The following is a 25,078-nucleotide window of genomic DNA, read 5'->3' as shown; positions in this document are numbered from 1 at the left end:
TCGAATGTCAATGTCCGTCTCTTTTTTAATCCGACGACCACCCATCCATCCATTTTCAATACCGCTTATCCTCATTAGGGTCGCGGGGGCGCTGGAGCCTATCCCAGCTGACATAGGGCGAAGGCAGGGGACACCCTGGACAGGCCGCCAGTCCATCGAGGGCACATGTAGGGACATACAACCATTCACTCCCACATTCACACCTATGGGCAATTTAGAGATCAATTAACCTGCAGCATGTCTTTGGACTGTGGGAGGAAGCCGGAGAGCCCGGAGAGAACCCACGCTGCCACGGGGGAGAACATGCAAACTCCACACAGAAGGACCGCTCCGACCGGGAATTGAACCCACGGCCCTCTTGCTGTGAGGCGACAGTGCTAGCCACTACACCACCGTGCAGCCGACGACCACGTAAAAGTCAAATCAAAAAGGCAAATTCAGACCATCACTGCAGTAGCAGCGAACGCCAACAAACGGGTTGACTGCGTCTTGGCCTCAAACCCAGTCCACCTAAACTGGTTGATGCATTGGTTTCACCAGTATTTTTTTTTTTATTCTTACGAGCGTCCATCCAAGGGACATTACTTGTGTGTTTTGTGTGTCTGAGAACAAGACGAGTGATGGATCTTGCGTGCTCTCCATCTGCCTCCCAGTGCACTCCTGTAGGACTTACTCAATTTCCTCTACCATGCTTCAATCCCGCCCGCCCGCCCGCCCGCACCCCCCCACTCCACGCAATCCCACAAACACACAAAGGCCGTGCACACACACACACAAGAGAGCCCCCCGCTCAGAATGGCCTCCTCCCTAAACAACTCTTTCTTTAACATCTGCCCAGAAGCGGAACTGCTGCCTTTTTGTCCACTCGTTGTCTCCTTAGGCATGCCATCCGGCTCTAATCAAGCAAAAAATGGTCATAAATATTTCTTTCTGCTAGATTTCACATTCACATTTCACGCAGGGACATGATATCCCCCCCCCCTACCTCCGGGGAGCACCTAATGCAAAAAAACCAGTTACTTATATTCAAGACTCATGTTCCTTGAGTCAAATGCAGGACATATTCCCCCCGCTTGCATGGGAAGAAGAAAAAAAACCAAGGGAAATAAAAAGGGGGGCTAGGGGGTGGGGGAGAGAGACATAAAGGACGGTCTTATTTTCTGTGCCATTTGCCGGCGAGTACTTTCACAGCCATCCCATTACATCATGTCAAAGATTGTAAACAAGCAAATAACAACAGCGCATCAGAGGCCACAGCGAGGGAGCGGCACACATTGCCCTGCTCCGGAGGTCTCTCTCCAACTGAGGAGGAAGAAAACATTGGTTCTTTTTACTGTCCATATAAATAATGTACATCTCCTTTTTTTCTTTTCTTTCTTCTTTCTCTTCTTTTTAGTAGGCGAAAAAAAAAGGTTGCGCGAGGATTTATATGAACCATTGTCTCCGGCCCGGCTAAGTATTTATGGCACATGCCATTCACGGGCATGCGGAGGTGCCATCACTGTTATTTATGACGAGACATCCCATCACGGCATATCATTCCCTAAATGGTATACAGCTATTCGCCAGTGAATGCCGACCTGTGCCATTTTTCTCTCAAATAGAGGCCATGTCACTGCTGAGCGCGCAGGGGAGGGGGGGTTGTTATTAATCACTGATATATACTTTGATGGGTGAATACACGTCAAACAATCAAATTTACTCTAAGAGACCTGTACATGGTGCGGCTGTCCACGCATATTTACTTCAATGAAGGCTCATTTGATCACCAGCACCGGCCGTTTGTCATATTCCGCCCCGCAAACTAAAAGAAAAACAGAGCTGTCAATTTGATTTTTTCCCCCTGTATCACAGAAAAAGGAATATACACCGCACACGCGTGCTGTTATGATAACGGAAATGTCATTACATTCCCATGGGTTTGAATTCTATCAAATAATAATATTATTAGTATATTATTGTCAACTTGGCGACATTGCCCATGGGTCAATTGTTTCCAATACAGTCCGCAAGGGCCAAATTGTGTGTGTACATGTTGTGTATATCTTGATGGGTTCTATAATATGTGGCACACAAACGTACTGTTCATCATTTACAAACATATCAACATAAATGTGTAGCTAAAGAAGAAAAACACCATCAATAACGTGCAAATTGTACATTGATTAATAGAAAAGTACATTCAAAAAGGTCCCATAATGTAGAACATTGAGATGTCCATGTCTTCTTTGACAATAAAGCATGTCTACTGTCCAACTAACAAATACTGTGAAAGTATCAAAATGCTCAACCCGTTGAGGGAGTCACAGTATTCAGACGCCGTGCCTTTAAACGAGCCGTCGGGACTGTGGCCAGGTGGTGATGTCACAACTATTATTCATTAATCGGTGTCACTAAATCCTGTGTAGTTGACACACACACACACACACACACACACACACACACACACACACACACACACGACACACATACACACACACACCGAGTCACCCGGCTGGGGAGACGGCGACAGCGCGGATGTGGAGGACCTGAAACCGTGGACCAATCAGAGCAGACTGGGCTTTTTCCGAGAGGGGGGGCTTAAAGAGACAGGTGCTAAAACGTAGCGGTTCAGACGGCGGGTGAGTACAGGTTCATTCAGACTGACAGCATGAGAAAATCAATGTGTTCATTAATAGTAAGGGGCGCACAATTACTAATTCTATCTGCGACTATCACAGCATCATCCAGCGTGTGTTGTGTGATTGCATTGTGCCGAGCTATGCAGTTTACGACCAACTATTAAACTAATCATCTTCTGTAGTTTGCAGAACTAACTTCAGTAAAAAAAAAAAGTGAGGTAAAATAAAAAATAAATAAAAACTCTTAAGCCACCTTATCCCAGTTTCATCAGTCAGCTCACCTGTTTAAATCTACTCTTTAAGCCTGAGTCCTCTTGGAGCTGAGGCATGGGAGGGGGGGGGTGGGGTGGGGTGGGGGGGGGGGGGGGGAGGGTGTTGTCTGAGGATGCTCTGGGGAGCAATATGTGCAGTCTGCGTGCTAACAAACAGCAGCAGGTGGGAAACAGGCGTTTTGCTACCGTCACATCACCTACACATTGTAACCCCAGCAACCCCCCCCCCCTCGCCACCCAGGACACCCAGGACTGCCAGCTCGGATGTCTATTACCCGCATTGTGTCAAGAGATTATGAATAAGATATAGAAGCCGGGCTCGCTACAGGACTTTCACATTAGCCTGGCTGCGTAGGCGATGCCCCCCTCTATGCATACACGTACACAAGCGCTTCCACGCTCGTGCACACGCACTGACCTAAACACTCGTGCTCGCGAGTTCCAAAAGATGCCTTAATCTGCAACGAGGATTAGGGTTTATTGAAACAAATAAGTGTTTTAAGAGCGAGACAGCCCCGGTTTCAATTTCAATAGCTCATTTAACCCTTATCTGCCCAAATCCTTGGGGTCCATTCTATGTTAATTGGATCTACATTGCACGAGCATTGGGGGTGTTAACAAGCACAGCCTATGAATATTAATTACCCTGAAGTTTTCTGCACAGGAAAGACTTCACTGATACATATTAATTCTGTGAAGTTTTTTAAAGTAGTGCTCTCATTAAAAATGAATAGGCCATGCGCTTGAATGTTTTCCCAGGAGGAGTTGTGCATCCTTAAGTCTATCCCTAATAAACTGGGTCAGATTGGCTATCCTTAAAGAATAGCTCCTCCACAAAACGGCATTATTATTCAACTCAGTGTAAACATTCCAATCGCGTGAAGAAAGGCTCTTTGTTTTTTTTCTTTCTTGGAACAGTGTTTTGACAATGGCTATTAAAGCCAGTCATGTCTGAGCGCGTACTTTCCCAACCACAGTCTCCGGAGGCCCTGTTAAAACGGTTACTTATTTACAACACTAAACACACAAGTTGTTCAGCTAAACAGCACAAAATTACTCTGTGTGTGTGTGTGTGTGTGTGTGTGTGTGTGTGTGTGTCTTGATGTGGCGCGTTCAGAGGCCGTTGTTGGCACTGCTTTAAATAAAACATTGAGGATGCATTAGTCCTCCTGCTCGGCGAGGCTCCTCTCTAAGCCACTTAATACTGAACTGACGGGGACGTGTTTCCCCGTCTGCCTCCAGCCAGCTGCTTCAGACACCTGCTCAAAAGTTTAGAGTCGCCCACTTCAGCACAAACGCGCAGCCATCAAAGACCATCCGGGCGCCACACAATGAGAGCTACTTCACTCTTCCCTAATGATACCCGCATGCGCTTGCATCATTTACATTGGAGGGTGGGGCGGGGAGGAGGAGGAGGGGGGGGGGGGGGAGGGGGGGGCATTTGTGCACACGCCCTCCAGAGGTTTCACTCGCGCGCACACACATTCTCCGCAGGATGCACGCTGTCAAAGACCTTAAAGACCAGGGTGATGTGATCGATATCGATCAATCTCACGATATGGATTAATTAATAATACTGACTTTAGAGTTTGAAGAGTATTCAACTTAGAACAGAAAGCAGAGGGTTGTTGAGGGTGAAGCACACGTGTTGATCACGCGCCAGAACTGGACTTAAATTAAGAAATTAATGGATTATCTGCACAGTATTTGACTGTATATGAAGTTAAAAAGAATCTTCAATGACAAACAGCAGAGGGCAGTAACACCGCTTGTCGAGCCCGAGGAAGGAGACTTCCGCTTGCTAGCTTCCAGTTAACCCGATGCTAACTCTAAACGGGGATGAAACAATTCACCTGCACGGCTCTTCTAGAACTCCCAAATGCTGTCGGACCAAATCAATCACATTCCAATAGTGAACATTTTCTCGGGGGTTGAGACGCACCAAAATTATTTACAGACAGTAACAGTCGCAACAGAGTAGGCCGCCACGGCGACAAGTGTCTGAGTCGAAGGAAGATTCATCAACGTTATTGCGAACGATTGTGTCGTGGAAACTTCCGTTTTATTCCCAGCCCCATTAGGAATCAGATGGTGCGTTTCCCAGCAACTGCCTTCAGTCGACTGGTCAGCGGTTGCTTATGTTTGCTTATTTAATTTATTTTAATTTGTCATGCAAATATGCACACTGAAACCAAATTAGAAAGGCATCTCTTGGCCTTCTGTCCACGCCGAGCGACTGATTATTTACACAAAATCAGAGCTTTTTACAAACGGGATGAGTCTAAACTTCTCGCGTGTCCTCCAACTCTCACCGCGATCGCTCTTCCTGAAGGACACCGCGGCCGATCACGCGACGGAGGCCGTTCGCCTGCCGTGTATTAAATGCCGTTTAGAGCGCACGAGATTTGATTGACATCTCAGTTTCAGCGGCGCAGGAATTACTGTAAGTAGGTAGCACTTATGGGCCATGACTAAATATTTGTTCGGTCGTCTGACAACGGGAACAGAAAACTCGAGCGCTGCGTTTGGCCGCATCGAAGCACAATGTTGTGTGAGCGATGATGGAGAGCACGAGGGTTAACCGGCTGATCCTCATGTGTGTAATCAGTTTGTTTTCACAACTAATTAGGAGCGCTTAATCATGAAAGAAAATTGCAGAAGTCATGCGATTCAAATGAGACGAACCTGTGGAGCTCAGCTATTGGAAGTGGAATGATTTGGACAAGTCCTCAGAGAGAAGAGCAAATCAAACAAAGTCCATCTGTGAGGCCATGAACAATGTTAGTGTGCGTTGTGTTAATTAAAAGGCGTTACTACCGCATCTGAAAAAAATGATATGTTTGTATTAAACCTCATTGGGGCTCCAGAGAGAGCCGCGTTAAGTCTGATGTCACTCGAGACAAAAAAAAATAAACATAACTAGCATAACACACGCGAATCTCCCATAGAACCACCTACAGTTGCATTGCATCGTGGGTAATGTAGGACGCATAGACTAGAAACATTTTCTAGGAGTGCGACGCTACATCCGTGGCATCGTTTTCACCAACCGATAAAGGTTGATACTTGCATTCACTTGTAATACCGACTGGTGCCTGTCATGTTACTGTGGAAAGTATAACGATTACATTACTCAAATGCACGTCGACACGCTCTCCGCTTTCTTTAAAAAATAAATTTAAAAAAAAATGTTTTTGGTGCTGGAACGAGATGGAAACCAGGACGCGAGGCGAACTCCCGCGATCCCCCCCTCCTGCTGTCCCCCCTTAAGCAACGGTGTGTAAACAGGATGTCGACCCGAGCAACAGTCAACTATTTTAAACTATGGCTTTGGCACCCTGCGCCCCATCGCTCGTCCCGGTCGGAGAGCGGCGGCTGGAGGTAGACTCAACAAAACGGATGAGTTCATGGGCTGGCGGTCTTGGAAGGCATCCACGAGACAAAAGGAGAGGTGCTGGGTGGTTTACCTCCCCAAACCGGGGTGACAAAAGGAGTTAAAGGGTTGTACGTAGACTAAACAGATTTTTTTTTCTGATAAAGAAAAAAATCAAATGCACGGAGCCGTTTTTTAAAAAAGCATTATGATTCAAGAGGAGCTTACGCCGGAGTGAAAACAGTCGGGATATATTCAGTGACACAGGCTTTGTGTTGTTTTTTTTTCCCTTTAATAATTATTCCCCCCTCCCACCCCCGACATAGCAGTGTTCAATTTTCACCTCCATCTGTATGATTATTAATCAGATCACACATCAATTGCCAGAACCAGCAAAGAAATCCAGCCTGTAATAAAACTGTCATGTGCTGTGGTATAAAGACAGATGTTGCCAGTTGTGTGATAACATAATTAAACTGTTCAGTGAGGGATTCCATAAAATTATTCAAATTGGACGAGCACTATCATTTTACCAATAAAGCAATTTAGGGCAATATGCAGTGTCATAACACTGATGTTATCCTCGCCGCCAGATTTTCCAATAAGTTGGAGCCGGTGCTTGGCCTCCTGTGACAACGTAAAGAGTATACATGAAGATACCCGAGCGCTCGGAGAGACGGAGGCCGCGGGGACGCTTCCGGTTTGCACGCTCGCGCAAACCTGTGTGTGGCGCGTGAGTGGGCTCGGCGCCGTGGCTCCGGGCAGGGAGCGCGCGTTCAAGTGGACAATGCACGGCCCGCGGCCATTGGTAAATACAAATAAATAAATTCTTGTTGTGAAACATATATTTCACTCCTGGCGTGTGACTCTCTCTCTCTCTCTCTCTCTCTCTCTCTCTCTCGCCATCAGCTCTGCGGCAGAGATCTGAGGCAGCGAATGCTCTCCGGCCTCCACTCTGACACTGTTAACTCCGCCTCTTCCCCCACTGGACGCCATAAACAAGCGTGCCCTGCTGGCCTTTGGGCCTCCGTTCCATCCGAGCCATGCACGTGTGTTTATACGTGCACTGCGCATTTGTGTGTGTGTGTGTCTCGGGGGGTGCACCTGTCCCGAACACATCCCACCCTCCCCACCCCCGAGCCCAGCTTGGCGGCGGTGGCAAAGACGTGCATTTCCACCTTTCTCGAGCCCCCGTCAGGGGCCGTGTAAGCCCTGCATTATGCAAACAGGAAGCCCTGCGCCCGCTCAGCTCTTTCTGTGGCCAGCGTCCTCTGCGTGTCACTCGCTCCTCTCTGCACACGCAACGCGACGGACACCTCGACCACGCGGGCAGAGAGGAAGAAGAGTAAAAGGAAGAAGAAGAAGAAGAAGAAGAAAAAAAACATAATTGGCTGGCCTTATCTTGCGATATGTAACAAAGATTTTTTTTAAAAAAGGCACTTGTTGGACAAAGCAAGACTTTATAGATGTGTGTGCAATAAAAGAAAAGCAATTATTCATCCCCTGTTTTGTTTCTTATTCTTTTGAGATACTGTTGGGTTGATCTGTACAGTATCGCTGAAGGAAGAGGCAGGCCGGGGTTTTTTTTGCTGAAAAAATCTCTCCAGCTTGATTAAAAGACAGGATATTAATATTTTAAGATCGGTTGTATCAGCTGAAACCAAATTTCAAGTGAAGGAATGTATTGCACGTGTTAAACGTGCGAGATGTTATGAATGCCTCGCTGAAATTGGCCGGCTGGGGGGGGGGGGGCGAGCGTCGGGGGAAGTAGCTGAAGACGGCAGCTAATACGAATACAGAGTCCCCCCCCCCCACCGATATTGTTGTTGTCCCCCCGCGTGTTTGTTTCGACTGCCACGGCAACGCAGCTTCCTGTTGCAGAGTTTATCACAAATCAAAAAACAGGTTATTGCACAAACGCTCCTCTTTCGTGCTGTTGTTTTTGTTGTGTTTGCTCTCCTGCAGTAGCTTCACTTCCTCATGAGGATAACGTTAAAACCACAACTTCTGCACAGAGGCAAACAAAAACACACAGAGAATAAACACGCTTTAGAACACTCAAAAAGCCAACAACACATGTGTTTTGAAAAAAAGAGATGCTATATTCATGTATCTACAAAAAAAAAAAAGAGGAGATACTCATATATTATACACATGCAGCCTGGGAAGAATAAGAAAAAGGCTACAAAACGCACAACAAATGTTTATAAGCAACTAACCGGTTACGACACGACTGAGTTCCTCAAAAAGTGAATTCTCCGACGTCGCCACAGGAAAAAAGAAAAAAAAGAAAGACAAGAAGAGAGACGGTCCCTTCTTTTCGTCCTCCCTTCTTAACAAACAATATTTGACTAACTAATAGAGATGCTTAAATCAAGCTTATGGTCCACTTCCCCCAAATCTGACTAGTCTACAAGATGAATTCCCCTGTCAGGATCAAGATGATCAAACAGATTACAATTATTTCATCCCCCATCTTTATTAATGAGGACTGTCTTTCATAGTTATGTTCACTAATAAGAATAAATGATATGCCACTGCCAGGTTTGTTGTTCCGCGCTCACTCAGGGGACCCTCGCACAATTTGCGCTTTGAGTCGGAGGAAGATTTTTAGATTGATTTCTGCCTCACCTAAAGGGGGGGAGGGGGGTGGGGGGGCATTGGTGGGGGAGAACAAAGAATGCAGAAAAAAAGAAGAACTTTGGTGTGTCAGTTAGGAGCGTATTAGTGCGGGCTGCAAATAAAAAGAAATGAAAAAAAATAACTTAAAAGACAGACTGTGAAATGCCAGAAAAGTTAAAAATTAAATTAAAAAAATCATTTAAAAAAAGTTATCAAGTAATTGAGCGCAGATCGTAATGCCCCGGGGACAATTAACATGGTTCATGGTGCATGAGTGAAAAATCCTGGGTTAGTCTAATGGGAGAATAAAAAGACTGCGTGCCTTTCCCAGTAACACCACCCCTGGTAAGTAGCCTATCAAAGCCCAGCGCCGGGGAGCGGAGAGAGTGAGACGTCTCGTCCTCCGTCCCCATCCGTGTGCCATTTATCACACGCGGCAATTAACACGCCTCCCTTCTGTTTCAACCCCAACCGCGGAAATTAACCACTGGATTTGTTCTAAAGGCATGAGGCAAAAAATAGCGCCGGCTATTTACCACGGCGAGCAAGCGGAGGGGCGGAGACAAAAAAAGAAAAAAGAAAAGCATATGCATTGGGGAGCGTCTGCATTGCTCGTCTTTTTTCTTAAATGCAGAGTAATAGCTCTTTCTGGATGACTAGCAAACAGGGGCCATGCTTGGACGCCTGGCTCGAGTCTAGTTGGGGGGGGGGGAGATGCTTTATTTCCATTCCTTCTTGGTGTTCCATGACATTCTTCTCTCTCTATCTCCTCCCCCACCGTGTGTCAATTCATCAAAAGTTGTAACCCTGTTGTCCTCGCGGGGCGAATCAGAACGTGCCCCCATGGCTGAAGAACGAAGGGGGAAAGTCAACAGGAATTACGTTTCCGCGCGACTGTTTACTCAACTGTGGCCTGCAGTTATTGAAATCTTACCCACGGTTTTGTGTGACTACTGCGGTAATGAATTCAGTATGGCTGTGATTTTCCTCACTGACGACATATGCTCATTTCTGGAGCTGGAAAGAGGAGGAAGAAAAAAGAAATGGGTGGGAGGTGGGGTCTGCTAAGGCCCGAGGAAGTGAAGCACTGAAGAGTGAGGAGCACGCTGACAAAACGCCTTCTAATCACCGATCAGGCTTCCTCCCCTCCGACTCTGTCCCGCTTAATACCCGGAAAAAAATGTGATTAACGGAGGCGCACACCGCGTACTTCTGAGATGACGGCATCTTGGCCTGCATTGCACGTTTGCCCCTCGTACATCTCTCCACTCCACAATTAAAGAAAGCCCGGGTAAAGAGGGGAAATAATTAGAACATATGACTAATCACAATGTAAAAGTAATCACTTGAGAGGTCATGTTACTTGCTATTCAAGTGATACACTTGAAAATTAATGGTTTTTTTCCTCGCGATAAAAACATACGTGCCTGTGTGACAATGTGATTATCGCGATCGTCACGTGAGGCGTCCCGAATGCTCAGTGGTTTCTGTGAGAAAGGCGTCACACGTTGGAATGAGACGTGAATGAGCCGGCTGGTTATCATCCGTTGCGACAACACCGCCGTCACAATATCCCGTCGCCCCGACCGTCGCGGTCGATTCGGCTGAAAAGATGACGAGCGATAACGCCGGATTATCGTCCCTTTACGCGTTACAGTGCCATGCCTTGTTGTTGTACCCCCCCCCACCCCCCCCCCCCTTTTCAAACGCTGATGGATGTGCTGCGACAGCAGACGGCGGTGCATCGTCGGGCCAAACGGCTCCTGACAACGACCCTGGCCCGTCCCGTCGGATGGGCCGAGATAGCACGAGACGCGCTGATCTTTTCAACGCTGCTTCCTTAAACACGCTGTCGCGCGTCACGCGAGGCGCCGACACCGACAGAGAGCTTGTCCGTTTGCCTCACGTCTGAGGTGGCGGGGGGGCGGGGGGGGCCTTCAAATGGCATGAGTGCGGCATTTGCTTTGAGCTGTGTTTACAGCGAGCCTGGGGGTGGAGAACGCCGTCATCCCATTGGATGTCGCCGCTTCTCGACTGTCTCCGAAATCCCGCGGCACCTGCGTACTTAAAATGCGCTAGAACGCCGCGATAAATATTTCACTGGAATGCAGATGCTGCATGCTACGATAAACACGTTCCAAACACCAAACACAATCACACACACACAGACAGAGAGAGAGAGAGCACTTCCCCCTCTTTAAATATTCAAAAAGGGCCTCAATATACATAAATAATAATAATAATGTGTTTATGTACTAGATGTACTTTGAGGCGGTATTAAATATTAAGTGGCACTTTAAGAGGGGGGAAGAAGCCTGCTGTTGACGTGGCTTAATAACAGGTGCGAAAGGGCGGACGGGCCTACCTGGTGCTGCTGGAACTGCAGGAGGTCAGCGGCGGTCACCTCCACCAACGGCGTGGCGCTCTTGGGCCGCCCCTCCCTGGGGCCGCCCTCCGCGCCCCCGTTCTGAATGGCCGCTCCGTTGCTCGTCGCCTCCGTCCCAGATTCTTGCATCATGACTTTTTAAAAGAAAAAAACCTGAGACCGAAAAAAAGAAGAAGAAGAAGACAGGCACAGCTGTTAAAACAGGCGGGCGATGAGGTCGCGTTTCAACTATAAACTCCAAAACTATAAACATCTGTCACATCCTTCCCACACGGTTTTTACTCTTGTTGCAGGTTTCCCCTGTCGGCCCCGTGTGCTCGTGGCGTACGCGGCGAGGCAAACGCACATGGACGCAGCTCTGCAGAATAATGAACTGCTCCTTTGTTTTGGCCTGCTTTTGCGGATCTCCACACCGGGCTGGAGAGGAGAAGGAGCGGGACTCGAGGTTTTGTTTGTGTTCCCCATTACGGGGTGCGGTGAGGGGGGGGGGGACATCGGGAGAGGAACCCAACCTGCGTTGAGTGAGAGCAGAGGAGCCCAAGAAAACACTGAGCCTCCAAAACAAAACACTTTCTATGGAAATGGATATATTTACTCGCATGGCTCCCAGAAGAACCACGGCAGAATGGCTTTTTAATGGGAACCAGTGCGACCGTGTGAGGCCTGCCAAAGGATCTCCATCAGAAACCGAGCAAAAACAGTCAGGTCCTTCGGGGGCGCTCAATTAACACCAAAATACTGAATATAAATAAACCCTCTTGAGCTGGTGTGGGTGTGTGTGTGTGTGTGTGTGTGTGGGGGGGGGGGGGATGTCTTTCATAACTTATAAAAGGATAATATAATGTACAAATACCTGCAGTCTACTAGTTTCATGAATCAACGGATGGACGGCAGCAATCTGTGTGAAACATTTTACAACCTCTGCTCTGCTTTTGGATGCACAAAAGCCAGACAGACATGATGACTCCACCCCGCTCCTCCTGGACAACCATTCCCCTCCTCTGTCTCTCTTGGGATGAGGGCCGGTGACGCCGGCCTTTTTTTTTTTTTTGCGTGCCTGTATTCCTCAAATCAGTGGGATGATTTACAGCTATTGTGAGTTGGTCGCAGGGCCTCGGCGTCCAGCCCCCCCCAATTCCGGGGAGGTTAATGAATCTGACCAAGTCGGGCAGAAGCAAATTAACTTGGCTGATTAATTATTTATATGAAGCAGAATAAATGCCTTTAAAACACTGGGCCTCATCATGAAAGAAGGTGAAAATGGAACTAAATGCAGATTTATGGTGTTGCATTTAAGGCGTGCAATAGGAGGGGCCACTGCCGGTTAATATGTGCTCAACTACCCGGGTGCAGTGTCTCCCAGGGGTGCAGATCTAAACAAGATGCACACACACACACACACACACACACACACACACACACGCCAGACACCGTGGGGACACACACTCAGGCTGACAGATAGGAAATTGAGGTTGACAACTTGTCACAGAAGAATATTTACGGAGCATAGGTGAGATAATAATCTCAACACGGCCTTATGAAAAAGTAAACAGCGCCGCAATCATAGTTCTGGGGGGTAGCCTCCCAGCTCAGTGTCATCGGGAGCGCTTGTGGACTTCGAGGAGCTAAAACCGAACCGGGTTTACGCCTCCTCCCCTGACGGAGCCCTCCTCCCAGGGAGCGTAGCCGAGTGAGTCATCCGACACTGTGGCCTGTGCCGGTTCAGTTGTGTGTCACCACGCCCCCACACACTCAGGGGCCTGTCTGAGCAGCTTTTGGGCCCGGCACTACAGGCCCCGGTTCTCTGGGCCGGGGCTAGAGCCCCCCGCCGCCCTACCCCGCTCCTCTCTCTCCCTCCAGACAGATGTTGACCCAGCTCACCCCGCCAGTCTGGCACGGCCTCCCTCCATAATGGGATTTTCTAAACAAGGAGCGAGCGAGAGGAATATATACGGGACGCAGCCAGCCACAACTCCATCTGCATGCCTCCGCTCGCACTGGCTCCCCCTTCTGAGACGGCAATTAGAAACACACGTTCTCCGAAGCGAAATGAAATGCCATTTGAAACCAACCATGGGCTGACGTTATTCACCGCCACTTATTTTTCAAATAAAAATGCTTTTTTCCCTTCTTTTTCCTTCCCCTCCACATGTAGAAAAAAACCAAAAAAAAAGGACCTGCATTCTTTTTTTTCTTTACAAAGCTACATAAAAAGGAGAAGTGTGGGGGGGGGGGGGGGGGGGGGCGGGGTAATGGCTATTATACATGCACTGTCATTCCATGCAGAATCTTCATAATTATAACGGAACGGCGTAAATTTCCAAATGCATGGCATCTCCGAAAGTAATCAGTAGAATGAGCCGCGGGGCTATTTTAATGTATGCAAAACTAGTGACCCACAATAAAAGGAGGGGAAAGGCCACAATGAATGCAAAGTAATGCGCGCATGCTTGGAACCGGCACTGATGAGGGGATGGCTAAAATTAACACCCAATTAATTTTCGAATTGACAAACAAATGAAACCCATAAATCTACTTTCTCATTAATTTTACCACAGAATAATTCAAAGCTGCAATATCGCGAGCGGACAATGAAAGGGTTGGGCGGGGGGGGCAAAAATGGAGAGGAAAATAAGAAAATGGAAAATGGGCATTATCCATCATAAATATCAAGAAGATAGGAAAGCGCCTTATTAGAGAGTTGCGCTGATAACAATGTTAATCTGCGAGGCACTGAGGCGGGGACGCGCCATCATCAGTCGGAGCAACTCGGCCACGTGACTTGGTTCCGCGCATGTTTATATATCTATTTATTTATTTTCACTTTGCTCGGAGGGGATCTCCTCGCGATGACTCAAATGTGTTTTCCATCCGTTCCGTTTATACGACACGTACAAATTCAGCCGCAAGGGGGTGGGGGTGGGGGGGGGGGGGGGTGGGGGGTGTGTTACAAGCGTATGCATTTGTGCTCCGAAAAGAAAATGCACATTTCACCACAAAAGCAGACACGAGAACAGATGTTTCTTTTCTTTTCTTGAGCTGTTCAAAAATAGTTTAAAAAATAATCCAAATAAGTGAATTTTCCAAGAGCTCGGGGGCAACAAACATCAAAATGGCTCCGCTGTTGGTTATTAGATTCTTTTCTCTTTCTTTCTTTTTTTATTGGGAGTTGCTTGCAAAACAAACGAAAAAACACATAAAATAAAAAAGGTCAGAGTTTCAGTTTGTTTACAGTCTGTTTTGTTTTCTTCGCCTCAAATATGGGGAGTACAGTACAAACAAGAGTCACATGCGTCTCCCACCTGACCAGACAGGTTGAAGGTTAAGAACAGCCGGCGGCCAGCACTCATCAGCCCCCCCCCCCCCTCCCTCCCTCACTGGAAACCTAATGCAGCCCCCCTGTCATGCTTGCCTGCAATCCAACAGCTCAAACAAGTCAGCAGTCGATTCAAGGTAGGGTCGGCCCCGCGCAGCTGCGCTCTGACCCTCCACCCGAGTTCTGTTTTTCTTTAATGCTCATGACAGTAAAGCCTCGGCGGCCACCTGCTCCGATCCGCCGGGTTCTCACACGGCCCTTGTTTACACGAGCGGGCAACAAAAGCACAACAGTTTTCTCGGGGCGGGGATGAGACAATGGGAAGAGGTTCAACTTAAGAGCTGTTTAGGTTCGGCCCCATGGTTGCTAGACTAGACAGCGCACATCAGTGTGTACCGGAGGTGCAAAAAAAACAAAAAAAACACACACACACACACACACACACACAAAGAAAAACAGAACATTTCTCAAGGTTTTCTTAAAGAGTCTTGTGTTCTGCTGTATTTTGGCTCCTTGGTGCGAAGAAAAAGACAAAAGACAAACACGAGCTGTTAAATAATCCATCATCGTGGCCCTTTTTTTTCCACTGACAACCAACTCCAACGAAGTAGGAATGGGGCAAAAGCTTCCCAAACTGTGGTTTGGTCATGTAGTAATGTCCAAACCCCCCCTTGCCCATCCTTCCACAAAGAAGAACGCCTCCGTCGAAAAGACTCAATCTGGACGACTCTCAGTCGGCTCTCTGCTGAGAGGAGCGAACGGCGGGGACGACTTTCTGCCAAAAGAGACTTCACAGTCAGACCAAACAACCATGTTATCTAGTCAGCCACTTCAACCAAGTCACAGATAAGCAGAGCATATCTCCAGACTTCTGTGACAATATGGAACAAGCACACACACACACACGCACACACACACACACACAGACATAATCCCTCCCTCCCTCCCGGCAGCAGACGCCTCCATCGTTTAACCCCGACATCCTCGCGAGATGCGGGTGCGCTTTGCAGAGTCCGTTCCAGACGTAAGCGGACCAACGCGCGCAACAAACGGGCCCCCCGTTTGTTTGACGAAGCCGACGGCTGCCATGGCGACAGTAAACAGGGCAGCGGGGCGGGGTTTTGTGTTTATGAGCAAACAAGCTCCTCGCAGGAGCCGTTTAATATTAACCAGGTGGAATGATCAGCCGAGTTTCCCGAGGTGACACTCGGAGGGCCGGCCCAGTGTAAACAGGTTGTGGGGTGGGGGGAGGGGGAGAGGGGCTTTAGGGAATCAAGGTCGATGCAGATCCGGCTCGGGGCTAGAATAAACAGCGAGGCCCCGAGTCAAGATAAACAAAAAGTCATTCTTCTGACATTCTGGAGACGCACTAAGCTGCCGCGTTGCAGCCGCCGTGACCGCCGACACAGAGCGGTCTCTAACCCGCGTCCTCCCACGGGAAACGCGCGGTTGTCGAGCAACGCGTCCCGGTGCGTTTCCTCCCAGACCCCAACAAAAAACAGCGGCTCCTCACAAACAGCGCAGCGAGGAACTTGTAAAAAAACATGTTAAAACATTTACCTCGTTCAATTATTCAGCGGAGGGCGGCTTCGTGGAAATAACAAAAGGATGTCTGAGGTGCTCCGAGAGCAACGCCAGGATATGGGGGGAACAACAACAAACAACAACAAACAAAACAAGAAAAAAGAACAAAAGAAAAGAAGGCAGCGGGAGGAATTGAACGGTCATATATGGTATCCATCATAAATCAAAGCGCGTGTCTCCGTGTACTTGATTTATGTGCGACTTCAACCGAACACGAGTTGCTCCAGCTGCCGCGTCAAACACTTCACGCGTCCACAAATAAGAAGAGAAAGGGGAGGCGCGATTGTCGAGATGCACGTCGCCTCGACCATGAATTTTTCATGAATACAACAACGTGCCATCTGCTGATCTGCATACGGTGAGGCTTCCCCCGGCCCAAGTTTTGTCTCCACTGTCTTCCATTTATTCCCCAAAACACAGTTACCCGCTCACAAGGGGGGGGGGGGCACCAAACACATATTTATGACTCGTCCGGGACGACTGTGATGGGATCCTCAAGCATGAAATCTAGATCCAAACGTAACACCGCACCTCCAGCAGAGGGAAAAAGGTGAGCGTGATGATTCACGAATCACGCTACAAGCTCAGATAAATTAACAATAAGAAAAGGGGGGCGCGAGAAGGCAGACTCCGGTGGCGAAGCTGAGTGGATCCATAATTTCGGAAAGACGCGGAGTGGAGCGAGGGAGAATTTAAAAAAGGCCTGCTGTGCTCCGACAATGACGGGATGTGCCAAAGTAAGGCAGGCCACGGTATTTTTAGTGCAACTCGGGGGCCGATAGAGACTAAGTAAATAGAGAAGTCTAATGAGTTTAAATCCGGTTGCACATGAACGGAATAGTAATTCCGGGATGCGGAGCCTCTTTTAAGAGTGCTTCGCCACACTTCTTTTTTTCCTCTCTCCTTCATTTGACTTTGACAGATCTCGCTCACATGTGGCTCATGCCCATTAACTCTGCAGCGAGAGGACAGACACCAGGAGACGAGTGGCCTTCTTCTTCTGACCACTCAATGCACAGGGAAGGAGGAAAAGAAGAAAGAGAAGAAAGAAAGAAAAAAAGAAACAGCAAGGCATTTGCTTCCCTCAAGCTCATCTCCCCAATTAGACCTGTCAAAGAAAAAGAAGAAGAAAAAAAACACAACTCCAATCTATGGGCACCCTATGGGATCTGCAAAAGCACTTATTGTTTTAACATTACTTAAAGTGTGTCATATATTTTAATCATCTTTTACTAGAATTCATGTAAGGGCCGCCCGCCCCCCCCCCACACCTCGCCCCCGGGGGATGCGAACTCACAGAGAGGAAATGTGTCAGAGGCATTTTTTCCCTGGGAAAACCAAGGTTGGCCTTAACAAACTTGTCTAATTAATATTACGCACCTACGCAAAGGGAGGACAATATTATTAGAGGTACAGTCAACTCGCTGGAGTGCTCACTTCCTCTGTGAGCTGACATGGTAATCTTTGGTTTCTTTTTTTTGTGCTTCTGCAAAATAATTTCTTCTTTTTTTTTGTGGACATTTTTCTGGCTCGACACACAAAGTAAGCAGCTAATTTGCTTGTTGAGAAGTCATTCAAGTGCTCCTTACGATTCCTCTCTTAGTGCCAGGCGCTTGGGGGTCTGGGGGTCTGGCCTAACACCTGGCTTAGTCTAAAATGTACTCCTAGTGCAGTCAGACCAGGGTCTACTACGCACACCAGCTCAGCTGTTGATTTGAGAGGCGCATCCTTTTGAGTCTTAAGGCTTATTTTTTTGACGATTAATTCAACAACAAGCTGTTGTTTTTTGAGTGTTTTCACACAAAACACTGCGCTGAGCTTTTTTTTTTTTCGAAAAGCGAAACGAGGATCAAACCGTTAACGGAGACTCTTTGGTCTTTACACATGGAAGTGCAACAGCTATTCCATTTCAATGGTATCTCACCCACATCTGTCCGTGCTCAGTGTCAGATTCAAACATCTGCAACGCCAGTTTGCCATCAGTCATCTGATTCACTGCCATTGGTATGGGAGTGGTCTTACCCATTGACCCCCCCCCCCCTCACGCTTGCTTCTGAAGGAGCCATTCTTCCTCGCCGTGTCATCGAGGGTCGTTTCGGCCTAAGCGGCGTGTTATTATTATTATTATGTTAAGCCTCAGCTTCACAGGGAGAGCACGGAGAGGGTTAAAAAGGAAGTGCCTTCCATTAGGCAGTTAAACTGAAGATAAAGGGCGACGGGGCTAAATACCAAAAGAGCTCGCATGAATTTCTGCGTTTTAATGGAATCCGGTTTTAACAACTCTTTTTTTCTTCTTCTTTTTGGGTTAAATACAGCCCATGTCAGGAGGATGCGTCCCACTCATAAAGCAGCACAATGACAATGTACAGTGGCACTAATACAAGGACATAGTTCATCATGACATTTTCTGCAATTCCCAACTGATTAGGGTCATTATGTTGGAGGCCTGATTTATGTTGTCATTTCCTCTCACCGATCCTGCATCAATGAATCTTAATGAATTGGTAAATAAGGGTGAAGATTACACTGTGTGACACCGCAACATTTCTCACCCTCAACGGACGAGATTTATGTAGCCAATTAGAAGCTAACAGAGAAAATCGGCTGGCAGAAGAATTACGATTCTTTATGGTAGGAAATGGCGTCGCATTCTCGGTGAAGGGCAATTGTGTTGTCAGTGTCGCGAGTCCATAAAAAGCAAGCCCCCTAGCCCACCTTCAGGGCGCCGATGTTGAGGGCAGGCTCGGGCCGTCGCGGGGGCTGTTTGTCCTGCGAGCGCCAAAGTCCTTAGCATTCGCGGCGCGGCCTCTCCCGCGTGTTTGATCCGCATACATCCGCCCCTGTGTGACCGACTTGTTTACCTTCTCCCTGCAAACATCAGACAATCAGACGCCGTGAGGTGCTGCTTCCCTAATGAAGACACGGGAGCGTTTTCCTTTTCTTGTCAAGGCCAGCCTTGTCACAAATATGCCTCTTTTATACCAATATATATATATATATATAAGCATTTGCACAAAGAAAAAGAGCAAAGTTATTTGCTCTAAACATTTGACAAGGTGATATTTTTCAATTAGTTTAGTAGAAAAAAAGAATGCCCTTCATGTTTTTCCTCTCAAAGGAGGAACATCAAAACTCTTTGAAGATATCTCTGATCAACACACAGGAAAAGGACATATACAATATGATTAGGGGCTCTTTAACCGGTCCCGGGCACATCGTTATCACAGCCGCGACAGTTTGTATTTGTCAGGCGTCGGTTGGGGCCGATGATTACGGCGAGGGACAAAACTGTTTCTTTGGCTGCTTATTAATGCCACATTCTTTAAAAAAGCACTTAAGAGTTATAATGAGAGCCTTTATGTATTACATATTGTGACTAGATCCGGGCGCGAAGGAAGCGGGCTCCTCCACATCAAACGAGCTGGCCTGCTATTGGGGGCTGAGGCACGGCGCGTGAAAAGGGGGCGGAAAATTAAAGCCGAAGCGACGCAGGAAAGGGCTTAATTTACTGGCATGTACGGTATGCAAATGAGAGATACTCTCAGCTTAACTGCATCATTTTATGTCCATAATAACGGCACTCATCCATTACAGGCTCAAATTAAATTACACTGTAATTCAGCATATCAAAGTGATTTGTTTAAAGTTGAAAACAAATACGACAATTTTGTTAATGAACATCTGTAATCGCCGCGCAGGCTCTCGGTGGAAAAACATCCAAAACAAATATGTGTGTTTTGGAGAAGGGGGGAATATCCCGCCCAGGCGGCACACGTCTATCGGCCTGTCTTGTGTGTTAGTCTGTGTGTGCGCGTGTGTGTGTGTGTGTGTGTGTGTGTGGTGTGTGTGTGTGGTAGGAGGAGGGGGTGGGGTTTTTTAAGGGTTGGGGGTGAATGGGGGTGGTGGCGTGTGCTACCTGGAGAGCTCCACACTCTCAGGATATATTTCCCAAACTCCAGGAGATCAAAGATCCAATTTCCCACACTTGCCACTTCGGGAGCTCATCAATAAAATACTAATCACTTCACGCCTGATTCGGAGGAACGGAGCCGCAGCCTGGAGGCTAAGGGGAGGCTTCCATATCACAGTAAACACCTCCGCTCCGACCTGGTCTTGACTGCTGTTGAAAACGTGCGCATGCACACACACCACACACACACAAACACAATTTGCAGTCAGGCTGAACATTATAGCCATCCTGCCTTTTCAATCCCCCCCCCCCCCCCCCCCCCCGCCCCGATAAACACGGTGCGTTTTAAGCACCGCACAGCTCCTCAAGACCTCTGACAGAAATCACGCCTCATTTTCGACGAGCGAATCGAGAGCCGAAGCCCCTTTACCGCGTCGCACCTCTATCGCGCCCACATCGCTTGTGTGGAATTCTGAATTCATGACGGATCCTGTCACAGTTTTTTAAAAACACTACCAACAAGCGCACCCTTGTCTCCTTGCTTTCCGCCATCACCACGACCGGTATTTTTTTGTTGCTTATAACTCCACATGAAAAGGGGGAAGACGGCGGTGTGCGTGCGCCAGAAAGGCACTCGTCAAGTTTGCAAGTAGTGGCATGTTATTTTATTCATTAAGAAATCCATTAAAAAGGCCTTCTTCCTTGCAAGTATGTAAGAGATGTGCCTTTCAAGGTAGCGCTGGGGCAAATCCACTCCATCAGCTAATGATGGCACTCATTACACAGAGAAGCCGGCTAATGAAGGCGCGGTGGCCGGCCAATCCCCTCGCCCGGCATAAAGCCCTATGAAATGCTAATATCTCACTTCTAATTAAAGCATACTAAGTCCAGATGCACCTTTACGGCTAGTAGCCGGCAACATAAATTTTATTTTTCCAACAGTACGCTACACCCGGAGATGTGCCTGAGCAACATTCCATTAATTCATATTTAATACCCCCCACTGCCTCTCCTCTCCCTCTCCCCAGCTCTACACCTTCAGTAGGCACATCATTAAGCTTTCTAACTGTCCATTTTCTATTTATTTATTACATTTTGGGTTGCTTTTTTTGTTGTTTTACTTGAGAAATAAACACATATGCAGACAACAGCCTTTCTGCATGTGTCCCAGGGGAAAGGTCGGGGGTGAGGGGGGGGCAGGAGAAAAACAAACAAAGAGAAAACAGGAAATTATGCCGCTCCACCTGTATACATTTACAGTGTTTACACATCTTTGCCTGCAAGTTTGTTTACGAGGGAAAACCTGCTGCCCTTCTCAGAAACTGACCTTGAAGCCGGTAAACAACCCTTTTCACAAAGTTCATTAACGTCAAACAGGGTTTATTCTTTTTCCCCCTTAGATGATAAAAAAGAAACAGACAAAGGTCAGTGCCATTAGCTTATCAACAAAAATATGCTGCAATGGAGTGGAAATTATGGTTTGGTCTGAGCAAATAAAAATAAATAAATAATGGACAGTATGTTTGTTTGAACTGCACTCAAAACTAAATCCGTAACTTAATTTCACCACTTATTTACAGCTCCTGTTTGTGATACACTTCACAAATGTCCCTGTGAATGTGTACACGCTGGTGTAATAAAATAATTTGTAATATTACACATGACTACGTAGAGTGCCCAACACCAAATTAACCCAAAAAATTATGCTTTCTTTACCTTGCAGTTATTTAAATTTTTTTATTATACACAAATAGTTTTATGTTTAGTGCATCATTTGCCAACGGGTAGCGGCGAAATGAATTTAAAGGTCAGTGTTAAGAACATATCACATGAAGTCTTGTTTGATCCCGGCCCAAGTATTTTCCCAAGGATTCTCTGGCTCTGCGCTGTGTAAATCACGCCGTCTGACCTTCTACATTCCTCATGCTCCGTCCTCCCCTTCATCTGCAGGCACAGATAATACTGGGCAAATATCATAAACGTGAGGATTTTAGGATTGAGGTGAGGCTGCCGTCATCCTCCGCCAACTGGGGAAAAGAAAGCCCATGCATCTGAAAGAACCCCGCTTCCACCGCCTGCCGGACGAACCCGCGGCGAGGCTTGCTGACCCTAAAGCCTAACGGCCTTAATGCTGACAATCCACGGAGGAAACTCCCAGGGGGGGGGCTGGCAATTTGAGTAACGCCCACTTTTACGATTTTGATGAGATTTGTATTTTGAACTGAAACACGGCTCCCTTCCAAATCGCCGTTGCTTTACAACTTTCACGGGTTAAATGAGCCCTTCGTTCGACCTGCAATAGCGAGCAACACACACACACACACACACACACACAGCAACACGTGTTGCTCCATAACTTCGGAACGAGCTGTGACAAAACCGCCACCGTCTGCGCAGTTCACGTGGTCGTGGTTTCGTCCAAGTAATCATAGAGGAACTCTGAAGCCGGCTTCGGGCCATGGGGCGTGACCTGCAGCTGAACTGGCCTCTGCTCGGCCACAGGGAAGAGGAGGAGGAGGAGGAGGAGGAGGAGGACATGCGGCGACTCCACACACATCGCCCCGCCCCATGATAAATAACTTTAACACAGCAAACAGAGGCCCATCCGTCAACCTGCAGATAGCCAACACCGGGACAGGGGAACAGGGAGATCGATGGAGACAGAAACGGACAAAGAAAGACGGAAGGAGGGGGGACCCAGAGAGGGAGGGAGAGAGAGAGAGAGGGGGGAGGAAGGGGCACAGATGAAAGGGGAGGGCATCTAACATTGCAGGGTAGATAAATATCACACGGGAGCCCACGCCAAACAGCGTGTAAGGCCAAGTACTGTAAGGCTGTGAAAAGCCAGGCTTTCTTTCTTCTTTTCTTTTTTTTTTTGCCGAGCTGTGACATTGTTTCTTATTGTCTAAGTGGCAGCTGGAAGCGTCTCCCTGCGAGAGGGCCCCTCGGCTCGGCTCCGGCCAGCTTTGACAGGGAGGCAACCATATTAGGACGCGTATGGTAAAGTAAACAATAACATAGTTGCAATGAGATGGAAATTTCTCAGCTAATGGTGTTTGTCATTCCTGTTTTCAGTGCACTGAGCAACCCTGTGTTTTTTTCTGGCCGGCCAGGGAGACTTTGTTTATGAAAACACTCGCAGAGGCCAAAAACAGAGCAAAAGAGGGAAAACTGTAAATAAATATGAGTTTAAAATAAAAAATAAAAAAAATGCCTCCACCTTTTTTTCTTACATAAATAAACCCACATTTGGGTAGAAATAGCCTCTCGCTTTCCGTGTCCCAGTCCGGGCCGCGTCCACACGAAGGCGGCTGAATTTGAAAGAGGGCATATACACCCCCCCACCCCCCCATCGCGCTAATTCAACGCCTCTCACGGATGCACTGCTTGAAAAACGGTGGTTGAATTAACTTTCAGAGAAAACAAAGCTGGCAGCGTTATGTTTAAAAAGGAAATAGACGCTCTATGGACGGCACGTGGGATTCCACTTCCTCGGTTCTCATCGTGCCGATCTTCATTGAATTTGCACCATTCCGTGTCGTCGCTGGCTAGCTAAAGAATTAAACATTAAATCCTACTTCCCATATTGTCGCATTTGTCAGACTTTTGACATTTGAATCCATTTTTAGATTTATTCGATGCCTTCTAAGACATTTACCCTCGAGAACCCTGTATAATTAACAGAAACATACACAAGCAAGCATCAATTAATTTTCTTTTGATGCTGGCAAACATGATGATGATGATGATGATGATGATGACTAAAATACACTCCCCAAACAGGCAACGTTGCGTTTCATTACACCAGAATGTCAAGACCCAATGGTAAATGGTAAATGGACGCTTTTATAGTCTTCCGACAACTCTTTCACACTACTTGTCATCATTCACCCATTCACACCCATTCATACACTGATGGGAGGGGCTGAGGTGCCACCTGTCCATCAGGAGTAGCTAACATACATCTTGCCCAAGGACACATCGACATGGGCCAGCGGAGCCGGGGAATCGAACTGCCGATCCTCTGACGACCCTGCTCACCACTGAGTTGAACCGAATTCCTCACATTGAGTTCATATTTGAAGAGCCTTGACGCGTGAATTAGCACCGTCATTCGACAGCATCACGTTCATTCAACTCGGTCCGAGTTTAACGTGCTCCAAAAAGCGCTTTGCATAAAAATCGGGAAACATGTTCATGGCACAAATACGTATTTTGAAGAAAGTGAACGTAGCAACGGTTCTCTGTAGCTCGCTAACTGAGCCGCTAGCGTAGCCCTACGAGGACCCAGCCTTTGGTTTGGGAAGTATTTGTTAATAAGAACAAGTGATGCTTATTTATTTTCTTGAGTGGCCATTCGATGCCGACTTTCAACACATTTACGGTTTTAGTATTCGATTCGAACGCACAGAGGACGATGTCGTTTCCATATATTGAAAATGTTGTCGCTCAGCTGAGACAATGCAACAAGACAATGGGTGGGAACCCAATTGTTCTCAATGTAGAATGTGAATGGGAAGCAGTGGGCAAACTGAAGGCTGGATTGAATAACCGAGACACTATTGGACATGCCTGCTGTGAAATGCTCCATTCTGAGGCATGTCGAGCAATTTTAAGGGAGAAGCCGCCTTCATTCTGCTTTACGAGTCGCCGATCACTTGTTCTGCTCCCTGTTGGATCTTTTTGTCTTCGGCTCTGGTCGCCGCGCCATCTCGAGAGTGCGAGGCGAGAGTGCGTGTTTTTGTAACGTGAAAGTGGGGAACACAAAAGACTTTTCCAGCCTGTTTGACTCTTACTGCTGACCCACTAGTGGACTTTAAAAGAAGAAGAAGAAGAAGAAGAAGAAGAAGAAGAAGAAGAAGAAGAAGCTGTACCTCAGCGTGACATCTCACCCAGGTTCAATGCTCACATGCATTTCTACAGACGTACAGTTCACACAGTCAACTCCAGTTGGAAGTAGACGTGTCACTTCTCCACATGTGTGGACTGTCTTT

At 47.4% G+C, this 25,078-nt stretch overlaps 1 protein-coding gene across 1 annotated transcript in view; it reads right to left on the bottom strand.

Annotated features, from left to right (window-relative positions):
* LOC117730285 (forkhead box protein P1-B-like) overlaps positions 1–25,078 on the bottom strand; it is a 139,196-nt gene that overhangs the window by 63,841 nt on the left and 50,277 nt on the right. Inside the window, 1 exon segment of the mRNA XM_034531851.1 lies at positions 11,254–11,427. Coding sequence (XP_034387742.1) covers positions 11,254–11,406 — 153 coding nt within the window. The 5' untranslated portion in view covers positions 11,407–11,427.

Source organism: Cyclopterus lumpus, chromosome 5 (assembly GCF_009769545.1).
Source record: "Cyclopterus lumpus isolate fCycLum1 chromosome 5, fCycLum1.pri, whole genome shotgun sequence".
Lineage (NCBI taxonomy): Eukaryota > Metazoa > Chordata > Actinopteri > Perciformes > Cyclopteridae > Cyclopterus > Cyclopterus lumpus.
Note: the sequence above shows the minus strand (reverse complement) of the source record. Positions and strands in the feature narration are given on the sequence as shown.